This window comes from Arachis ipaensis, chromosome B10 (assembly GCF_000816755.2).
Source record: "Arachis ipaensis cultivar K30076 chromosome B10, Araip1.1, whole genome shotgun sequence".
Taxonomy (NCBI): Eukaryota; Viridiplantae; Streptophyta; class Magnoliopsida; order Fabales; family Fabaceae; genus Arachis; species Arachis ipaensis.
In genome coordinates, this window is record NC_029794.2 from 23,917,224 (window position 1) to 23,928,077 (window position 10,854).

General features: G+C 30.7%; 2 protein-coding genes across 4 annotated transcripts in view; one reads left to right on the forward strand and one right to left on the reverse strand.

Moving 5' to 3' along the window:
* LOC110267668 overlaps nt 309-10,854 on the forward strand; it is a 23,579-nt gene continuing 13,033 nt past the window's right edge. Inside the window, exons 1-2 of one of the 2 annotated variants that reach the window (XM_021113483.1) lie at nt 332-831; nt 1,137-1,514. In XM_021113483.1, coding sequence (XP_020969142.1) covers nt 422-831; nt 1,137-1,167 — 441 coding nt within the window. In that variant the 5' untranslated portion in view covers nt 332-421 and the 3' untranslated portion in view covers nt 1,168-1,514. Of the gene's footprint in view, nt 832-1,136; nt 1,515-10,854 lie in introns of those variants that run through there. The other variant, XR_002355532.1, reaches the window with a different exon arrangement.
* Nucleotides 5,178-9,015, reverse strand: LOC107623650 (alpha-galactosidase 1). Of its 2 annotated transcripts, XR_002355531.1 has the most exons (16): nt 8,764-9,015; nt 8,475-8,533; nt 8,211-8,267; nt 8,081-8,115; nt 7,872-7,975; nt 7,700-7,775; nt 7,555-7,613; nt 7,396-7,461; nt 7,229-7,312; nt 7,078-7,142; nt 6,900-6,982; nt 6,711-6,801; nt 6,539-6,588; nt 6,318-6,458; nt 5,366-5,560; nt 5,178-5,290 (listed from the first exon to the last, which is right to left on the reverse strand). XR_002355531.1 is itself a non-coding variant. In XM_021113482.1 (15 exons), exons 1-15 carry the CDS (start codon nt 8,919-8,921, stop codon nt 5,468-5,470), a joined length of 1,221 nt encoding a protein of 406 aa, XP_020969141.1. In that variant the 5' UTR covers nt 8,922-9,015; the 3' UTR covers nt 5,180-5,467. The 2 variants fall into 2 exon arrangements, 1 of the variants encoding a protein (XP_020969141.1); XM_021113482.1 differs by having other exon boundaries at nt 5,180-5,560.

The following is a 10,854-nucleotide window of genomic DNA, read 5'->3' on the forward strand; positions in this document are numbered from 1 at the left end:
TCAAAAAATTATGTCTCACTAAACCAAACAGGAGACGTGTGTTGCCGTGTGTATGTCTCTTTGAGACATGGACATCAACCAAACACTACCTAAGTGATCTGCATGCTATAGTTTCAAGTTACACAATACAAAATATAAATATATTTTTATAACATTTGGTAAGTGTCTCTTCTAGAAAAAAATTTAATTTTCAATAAAATAAAATGAATTTTAAAATAGGTTTAATTACTCTGTAGGTCTCTATAGTTTCACCGAATTTTCAATTAGGTCCCTATACTTTTTTTCTTTTCAATTGGGTCCCTATACGTTAATTTTTTTTCAATTAAGTCTCTGCCGTGAGAATAACGTTAAAGATAACAGAATATTCTCGATAAAAAATAAATATTCTGATGATTTAGTTGTAATAACTAGTTGAACAAACATGTATTTTTCTAAAATACCAAAAGAGCCCCTGCATCTTATCCCAAAGAAAAAAAACCTAACTAGCCCTCAGTTGCTCTATGGAGATCGCGTTCACTGTCATCTCCTGCATCGGTCCGTCGTCTTCATCCCTCTGTGGCGTCGTCTGCAGCGGACGCTTGGTGGTCGGCCGTTCGTCGCCTCCTTCTCTCTGCGTTGGTCTGTTCTGCGTTATTCTGTTCGAAAGTCTTCTGCGCTATTTTCCCATCCAAGCAGTCACTGTCTCTCGCGGTGCTTTGCCTCGCCTGATGTCACTGCGCCGCATTGCACCGCACCGCGCCGAGCCTCGCCGCGCCTGACCTCCCATCTGGCCTCTCGTCCCCGTGCTGCGCCTCTCCTCGATCTCCCTGTACTCGATCTGTCACAAAATAGGTAACATATAACATTTGATTTTTTTTTTTCAGTTTTTAAAACTTGATGTAACATGTTTGTGCTAATTTTAATGTTCAAAAAATATGGCATTGGTTGAGTACCTATTTTTTGAATTAATTTCTGGATTGTTTTGATATAGTAATTTAAGGATTTACAATATGAATATTTATGTAAATAAATTTTGTTAATTAGTGAATTGACATATAAATTAATTTTTTGTTGAATTTGGGTTTGGTTGGTGATGCAAAAACTGTTGTGGATACTCTGAATAAGGAGATTAAGGATGATTCTTTTTATTTGGCCAGAAACCACCTTGGGTGGAAGCTGTATGAATGAAGTTTAAGGATAATGTGGCGAAGATGGAGGCTCAGATTGACTAGGTTGGATGCAGGATTTGCGGCTGCAGTGGCTTGTTCCGATTGACTTGTTGCAGTTGAAGGGAATTTTGGATTCGGATTTAGTGCCATTGAAGTTGAGATATATACTGCTGAACCCATGCTTATGTTTATCTATTTAATTGCCCTTCCATTATGTTATGTGGATTGATGCCTTTATCTTTAGTTATATTTTCATCATCATATAATGGAATGGTTTTTATTTTAGTCTATACATTATTGTTAACTAACAACTATAATTAAGATCTTATATGAGTGTCTTGCCATGCCGGAGTATTCTTTCACTATAAGTGTCTTGCAAGGATCCATCCAAAGGAGGTGGAACTTGTGGATTTGATACACAGACATAGTGTTTCATGTGCCTTTGTGAGAATGGAAATTTCACTACTCATTGCAAAGGTATCTTATATAATTACAACCTCAATAATATAATTCTGCCTTTTTAGTAAAGTAATGATCATGAATTGGATTTTGTATGTTATTTTATAGATTATAATGTTACACAGCACAATACGAGGGCACATGTAATTGCAAGTTGTTACTGCTAATTGAAGTGGTGTGTTGATTATTGTTCATAGTAAACTTTTTCAAGTTGAAAATGAGGGTAATGTGTTATGTCTGCAGGAATAGTAACTGGCATTTCGGTTGCTGAGGTATTTGAAATTGGAGCAGGTATCTGGTACTCGACGAAAGTGAGAGCTAAAGTATCAGTAACATGTGGAGTCCAAAGCAATGAGAACAGACTCTTCTGTCTGATATATAATTCTTTCTTTAGAAAAAGTTACGTTAATAAATTCTTTATCTCGTTGTATTATATAAAATTTGATTTGTTATATTTTGGGGGATAATTTTGACAATTCATTTTATATATACTTATTACTATTATTTTTGTTTCATTTTATCCAATCTTTTTTTTTTGTATGTTCTTAAGATAAGATATTTTAAAAGTTAAAAAAAAAGAGAAGGTATTTTTGTTACAATTTATATATAAATAAGCAAAAGAATGATAGTAACAAAATAAAAAAGATTATAGGAATATCTTTTATGTTGTAGAATCATTGAATAAGGATTATAGGAATATATTTCATTGAATATTTATAGTTTTATCGAATTTTTAATTAGGTCCCTATACTTTTTTTTTTAATTGAGTTCCTAAGGGTATACAAGTAATTTCACAATTCATTAACATTTTTTTTACGTTTAACGTTAACAGGGACTAAATTAAAAAAAAATAATATATAGAGACCCAATTAAAAAGAAAAAAAAATATAGAGACCTAATTAAAAATTTGATGAAACTATAAAAACTTGTAGAATAATTAAACCTTTAAAATATTAACTTTTTTTACTATTTTATGAAAAATTAATATTTTTTTAAGGAGTGAAAATAATAATTTCCTCACATAGCGCCAGTTTCACAAAATTCATGTAACTTAATTGTAGGACACAAAACTACATTTTTTTTAAGTTTTTTAACACATTCTGCAGAAATTAAAAAATTGCCGCTAATTAAAAAAAAATATACTTTATCGTTTTTTGTGGTGCTCGCATACAATTTATCAGTGGTGGTGCTAATTCAAAAGCATGTTAATGAATGCTTTAACAATCCATGTGTGGATAAAGATTTGGATTAAGTTCTGAATGATTGTATCTCAATACGATGTTACTAGAAATAATGTGAGATCAGATTCGATCCGCATATTTGTTGTGTTTATTCAAATTTGATCTGAAAATTGCAGATATGGATCTGATCCACAAGGTTATCGGATCGGAACGAATTCGATCCGCACACTAATAGGATTGGATTGCAGATTTTATGTAGGTATTGAGGGTTTTATATTCGATCTGCATATCCGCACATCCGCAAAAATACATAAATAAACAAATAAATAAGTAAATATCCTTTTTATGTTTTATTTCAACTAATAATTATCATATATGTTGTATTATTTTAATTTTATTATTTAAGAAAAGTATGTTTAATATTATTTTAAGAGTAAACATATTTAAAAGAGTAGAAAAAAAGAATTTTATTGTTATTTTTAAATAAAAATATGTTTTTAAAAAAAAATTTGTGTTTTGCGGATATATTCGATATCCGATCCAATATCCGATCCGCATATCGGATCAAAGCTTAAAAACTGCGGATATTAGATCCGATCCCATGATTTTAGTGCAGACCGGATCGAGATTTTGATCATATTCGATCTGCGTTCACCCTAGCTGGCATCAATGATTCTATGTGTATATGTGATCTGCATTCTACAGTTTCAAATTACATAATACAAAGTATAAATATATTTTTGTAACATTTAGTAAGTGTCTCTTCTAAAAAAAAGTTAATTTTCAATAAAATAAAATGAATTTTAAAATATTCACTTTATTTTATTATTTTAAAGAAAATTGATTTTTTTTTCAGAGAGTAAAATTAATAATTTCCTCATATAGTGCGAGTTTCACAAAACCTATGTAACTTAATTGTAGGGCACAAAACTGCATCATTTTTTTAAAGTGTTTTAACACATTCTGCAAGAGTTAAAATACTGTCATTAGTTAAAAAAAACCCACAATTTATCCATTTTTGTGGTGTTTACATACAATTTATCAGTGGTGGTACTAATTCAAAAGTATGTTAATGAATACTTTAACAATCCATGTGTGGATCAATATTTGAATTAAGTTTTGAATATCTGTATTTCAACACGATGCTACCAGAAATAATACGAGATTGATGCCACTGAATAAGGACACTATCATAATATTGGACCACAGGAATCATATATGTAGATATGGAAGTAGAATATTACCATATTTATTTGTTGTATTTCATTTATTGTTATAATAACATCATTATGTACATTATTACTTTTTATAATTCATTACTCACTTGATACTCATAAATATAATACACTAAATTCATACTCTTCAAATCTAAAAATGACTCATATGAATTTTAATTTTGAATATTAATTATGTACAGATATTTGAGAATTGAGATACATTATAAGTTGCTTTTTTAACTCATTATTATTTTACTTTATTTGTTTGTAGCCTTTCAACTTGAGGTGAGGCAAGTCAATCAAGAGTAGTTTAATTTGTGTAGAAGTTTACATTAGTATTTTTTTTAATGTCAAGAGTTCGAATCCTCATATAATGAAAAAATGTTGCATAGAGAACACCATTTCTTGCTTGAAAATCCCATTATTTTGCTAGGTTAATGTAAATGTTAGGCATCCTAAAATGTTCAAAACACAGGTGGAAAGATATTTTTTGGTCCCTCCAAATAATGTTGTTTGATATGAAAATGAAACTATACAAATATCAAATACGTCATATATCAAATAAGTAATAATCCAAATATGAAAATGGAAAAATCATAAAAAAACATTAAGAGTAGAGTTAAAACTCAATTCTAATTAGATTCTTGGATGGATCCAAAAGAGAGCAGGACATGATGAAAAACAAAAAGAAAAAAAAAATCACAAGTAATTCCTCGTATGTGATAGTATGAATGAGATTCGAAGGTATGAAGATAGTACGAATGTATGAAAATGTATGATATATAACGTGATATTGAGTTGGTTTTAATGGTTCTGGAAGAAATATGCATGTATAAATTTATTATTTGTCATAAACTTATTTTAGGATTAAATCCAACGTGTTTAAAAATTTGACAAATTTACGAGCTTATTCAAGAGTTATACGAGTTATAACTCAAAATCGTAACTATAAAAAATCCATAATTTGAAATTTTACACTTTAAACAGATTAATTTTTAAAAAAAAAAAATACAAAAAAAAATTTTCACAATAATAGACGTGAACAAACTACGTTTAAATTAAATTTTTTATTCTAATCATAAAAACTAATCTAAAAGTAATATATTCACGTCTATTATCATAGAAGATTTCAGTGATACTTTTTTTGTTCTAAGACTAATCTGTTCGAAATATAATTCTTTAAGACTTATTTGTCACTTTTCTCTAAAATTTATAGTTGATAATTCACACTTAACGTACTACTCAGATAGAGGTTCATGTTTCACATATAGTTTATCTTTACAAAACTAGGAGCTAAAATAAGATAGAACACCTCAATTAGAACAAACTGAGAAGAAGAATGTTTATTGAGTTTAAACATTCAATCCCTTTTTCTTTTTATTTGGAAGAAAAGAAAGTTGTTCCAATAAGGTAAACTCCAGAAGGTGCAGTCCTTAGCTTAGTTTGTGGGTGGTTTGAGAAGTCAAGCTACTGGCTTCAAGACATACATTTTACAAGAATGTGGTTCCAATGTAGCACTCAATTTATTCACGAATAGTTTCTTCAATGTCTGGTGCTGCATTCATTCAAAACCATACCTTACAACATCAGTAACCCCCCAAATAGTTTCAAAACTCATATGCAGTTGTATTCATATAAAATTGATAGTTAAAAATTATTAGAGAGTAATTTGGTCAAATATTCAAATCATTCAATGATTCTTAACTAAGACAACTGATTTGCGTTTCTACCTAGCCGCTAATGTATCCATGTTTAACTTTTTTTTATCTTTTAAATTTTGGGATTTGGGTCTAATCCCTCTTAAATTTACTAATTCATTTTTATCTTCGGTTTCTAAAAATATAAGCATATTTCTAAAAATATAAGCATAAATGACCCTAAAAAACTTTCAAAAATGTGTTTCAATCAGAAAACAAGTTTTATAGATATCAAAACTAAAACATAATATACACTAGAGTAATGATTAAAAATCCTAATATATTATCCTAATTATCATCTTAATATTAAAATAGTAAAAAAAATAACAATAAATATCTTCTTATTTTTTTTTAAAAAAAAAATAACATATATATTTAAATTTTTACTTATGTAAGTATTAAGAGGATAAATAAGAAGATGAATTAAGACTTCGAATCATTACTCATACACAATAAGTCCATATATTAAGTATGGAAAAAAAAGTGAAAATTCACGTGCAGTTGTTTTCACGTGAAGTTGATAGTTGAAAAACGTTATATAGCAATTTAATCAAACATGTCAAATCATCTAATAATTTTCAACTATCAACTTCACTCCACAAAAAGAGAACATACCTCCCAAAGGTCTCTTGCTTGAACAACACTGTTTTGGGGAATGCCAATGTCATCCCAATTGGCTGTGATGGCATTGCGCAGAGGCCCTCTATTAAGCAACACAACAGCTACCTTATACCCTGAAAGAGGACCTGCCCATATCTGCACCCAAAAACATGCATATCAACCCTTCTTGCTAATTTGAGACTATACACACACAATCATATTTGTGTTTTAATTACCTCTTGATCACCTTCCATCCTAACCTTCTTAGCTTGTACACCAAGCGAATCTAACACAGTACGAATTTAACATTGTTAGTGACAGAATAACAAGTTAACGACGACTACTAAGCCTTTTCCCACTAGATAGGATCAGAATATCAATGTTAATGTGATGATCGCATCAAATCACCTTGGTTAACTGCAATAACTTCTTTGTTTGTGATTATCTCCACAATCTCTTTAGACATGTTTCGAACGTCACAACCGAGAAGAAGAGGAGCCTGCACCAAAACTTATAATGAGAAACAAGAATGACCCCAATGAACATTACTAACTCTAACTATGACATGAACTGGGATACAAGCATGCATCTTCATACCTTGGAAATGGCCCATAAACTGAAATGAACAATGTATTCATCTTTTGTCATTCCTCCATTTCCCACCTCAAGCATATCAGGATCTGTTCATTTGATAAAATCCAACAGAAAACTTATTCAATTTCAGAATTCAGACAAAGCTACTGATAAGTGAAATCTAAATTTCTAAATTTCTAACCATTCCAACCGCCCGGTTTTGCGAGATCAGCATAAACTTCATTCATATCAGCCCTTGAAATCATACTGTAAAAAGAGGCTAGTTAGATAAAATTCCAAATTCAATTACAAAACTTCTAGAATTAGAAAAAATTGAATCCATATTTATGCACCTGTCCCATGAATCATTGATGTCATTTGTAGTTCTCCAGCTATTTCCGACTCGACCGCCCCACAAAGCCGGATGCATGTCGCCCCTAAACAAACAAAGCAATTGCAATTAGAAGGAAGAAACTAAAATTAGAAGAACACAAAATTGTGGAACATATAAGAGTTTTACCATTCACATAGAGAGAAGAAGATTGGACGACCAGCGTTCATTAATGCTCGAGTCATAACAGGATATCTGCAAATAAGAAAGAAGAGCAAAGTTTTCAAACTCATGAATGATGATCAAAGGAAAACATAAGAGGTAAAGTGAAAATATACTTTCAACTACCTAACAGTTGGTTTTGATCCATCATTGTTACAATTGTCATACTTCAAATAATCAATACCCTGCAAAATAAGGCATCGTTACGACTTATTTAATAGCGATCGATTGATATGTATGTTCCTTAAAAAATAAAGATAATGTTTGCTACCCATGATGCAAAAGTCTTGGCATCTTGAAACTCATGACCAGGTGAACCAGGCATCTGTTTGCTACAAGTGAAATACCTGCAAAATCGCGAAACGAAACCTTAGTTTAAAGAACTAATGGTTGAATGAGAAAATGGGACTAGTTTGTTTGGGAATTTGGCCAAGTCTATGTACCCTGCATCCGAATAAATTCCGAGCTTAAGACCCTTGCTATGAACATAATCTGCAAGAGCTTTGATTCCAGAAGGGAATGTAGATTTCTTTGCTACCAAATTGCCCTGCAAGATTATTTGGAACATACTGTTTTTTGACACAATGCAATAACTTTGAAGGATAAAAAGAATAGAAGGAAGAAAATCAAAGAAAAACCATAGGTATAAGACCTTATCGTCACGGTGTAGCTCGGCCCAGCAATCATCTGCATGAATGGTATGATTATAGTTACAGCATTTTGCTTTGTAAAAAATGAAATCAAAATATAAGAACTGAAAATTTAGTTGCTTTCATATGTACCTATGTTTACAAAAGTGTATCCAAGCTTTGAAAGACCAGTCGAAACAAGCGCATCGGCTGCAATCGAAAATCTATAAATCAGGTCATTGCCTTAACAATTCTTGATTGTATACAAATAAAGACTAAACTGAAATGCAAACAGTGATAGGTTTGAAATCCAATTTGGGGAAGAACTGCAAAATTGAATACAGAACAAACAGAACAGTGCCTTCTATGAAACATGAATTCACATGGAACAAATTAAAGATATGGATGATCAAATACCAGTTTCCCGGATGATTTTTTCATTAATTTGACAGTTGAAGTGATTCCAACTGTTCCATCTGCACAAAGAGTTTTTACAAATCAATCAGCATCACCAATCATTTGATGCATATATCCAAAACAATTGAACATGAATGAAAAAAACAAACAAATAAATAAAGAGAAAGATCCAATCATATATGCCAATGACAATAATTGATAAAAAATAATGAAACAAAGAAAGTATATAACAAAATAACAGAATTGCAATCAAAAGAACAAGAAAACAAAGATTTAAGATTATACATACCCCATAGGAGGAGTTGTTCCAAGGCCATTAGCAAGAAGGCTTCTTCTGTGTTGGTCCACCTCATTACCAAAGTTGGCTGAAGCAGGAACACAATTCAATGAGAGATTCAAAACCACCACCACCACTACCAAGATCTCATAACCAATCCTTCTCTCCATTGTTGCTTACTTCAGCAACTACTCTATGTTACTATGTTACTAGTTACTACTTACTACTGCTACCCTTTACCTAGTGAACTAGTGTGTTTTTTCCTTATCTATTTATATTATTTTATTACATTATTGATTTATTGTAGATCAAGAGGGTACAGTAACGTGTTCCTTTGTCAGAGGTTACTGTTTTATGTAATCATGATCATCATTCTAGAAGATATATATAATAAATTTGTCATTATCTAAATTTAAATTTCACGTTTGAATTGATTTGTTTATTTTTAGGATTAGATTTAGATTTAAATTTGTAAAAATAAGAAAGAAAAAGAATTTTTAAACAGAAGAATGAAACTTATGCAGAAGGAATTAAAAAGTGTTATTTTTCATTTTTTTTTTGGTTTGTACATTAGAGTAGGAGTATATATATATATATATACACACAGAAGCTTTCACTATTAATCTAATTAGGGATGTGGATGGGTCGAGTGAAACTAAGTTTGATGTGGCTCAGATCCGACCCGACCCGAAATATATACCGGATCTATTTATTATATTCGAATTCGGTCTTAGACCCGATGAAACCTATACATTTTCGGGCTACGATTATACCGGGTGAAAATCGGGCTGTTAGCATTACATTACCGTGATACCTTCTTATAAGCTAGCATGTGAAAATATCTAGATTTCCAAGACTCCAACCATTATTTGACATGATAAAATTCACTTAGAAAAATATAACAAGAACCAACTCTTCTCTAAAATTAAAGCATAACCATAATCAATACTAATATTGTCTAATAACACCAAATATTTAAATCAATATAAATAACACAATATTATGCATTAGTCTAAAATCTTATGCATTTTAAACATAAAACATTAACGTATATTCTTATAATAACTAATAATAAAAAATATTAAGGTTTACAATACTTAAATTCCACATAAGAATAGCCATCATTCATCACTAATAACACAAAATATTAATTGTGTATGATGACCGGGCCACCGGGCCGACTTCGGGTGACCCGAGTCATGGCCCGGACCCCGCCCGAAATAATGACCGGGTCTATTTTTGAGACCCTTACCCGACCCTAAACCCGGTGAAATCACACCAAAATAGCCCCTAAAGTGTCCGGGGCCGGGCCGGGCTATGCACACCCCTAAATCTAACTAATCCTGCTAATGAGTAATAGCTCAAATGGCATAGTCTCCCCATACTCAATTAAGAGGTTGCGGGTTCGAGTCTCCTATCTTTGGTAAAAAAAAAATCCTACTCCTCATAATAGAATTATTTGAAAATATTATTTAAATTAATTTGAGAATTACTCAACTAATCTTATTAGATAGAATCTGTTTTTTCCTTCTTTTTATAAAAGATTCTTTACATTCTTTATATATGTTAATACCCCCCTCTCCCAAGCTCATGATGGTCTGATTGCGAATCTGAGTTTACTCTTAAACTTATCAAATTGGTTAAAGACAAGGGTTTAGTTAACACATCCGCTACTTGTTATGTGGAAGGAATGTGGGTAACAGCAATGGAGCCTTTTATCACTTTGTCTCTCACAAAGTAAAAATCTAATTCAAAGTGTTTGGTTCGATTGTGTAAAATTGGATTATAGGCAAGCAACACAGCTGAAATATTATCACAAAACACAGTGAGAAAAGCATAGCAGGACTGGTGTTCTTTATATATGTTAATAAAATTTAATATTTTTTATTTTATTATTTAATTAATTATGATTATAATCACTATCGAATAAAATTGTAATTTATTTATATATAATAAATAAATTTGGTATAAGAGTTTAATATTTTTTATTTTTTTTTATAGTATTTTCTAACCTAACAAATTTAAAATTAAATTGTTATGGATCAAATTTTTATTTAAAAGTTTATTATTAGTCAATAAATTACTATATCTATAAAATGAGAT

Bases quoted from the DNA above. Each gene is read 5' to 3' on its own strand.
- LOC107623650 (XM_021113482.1), bottom strand. From the start codon at position 8,921: ATGGAGAGAAGGATTGGTTATGAGATCTTGGTAGTGGTGGTGGTGGTT. The intron at 8,268-8,474 runs GTATTTGATCAT...TTTCGATTGCAG, and splicing joins AAAAATCATCCGGGAAACTG to CCGATGCGCTTGTTTCGACT. The intron at 7,462-7,554 runs GTAGTTGAAAGT...TCTTATTTGCAG, and splicing joins GGATCAAAACCAACTGTTAG to ATATCCTGTTATGACTCGAG.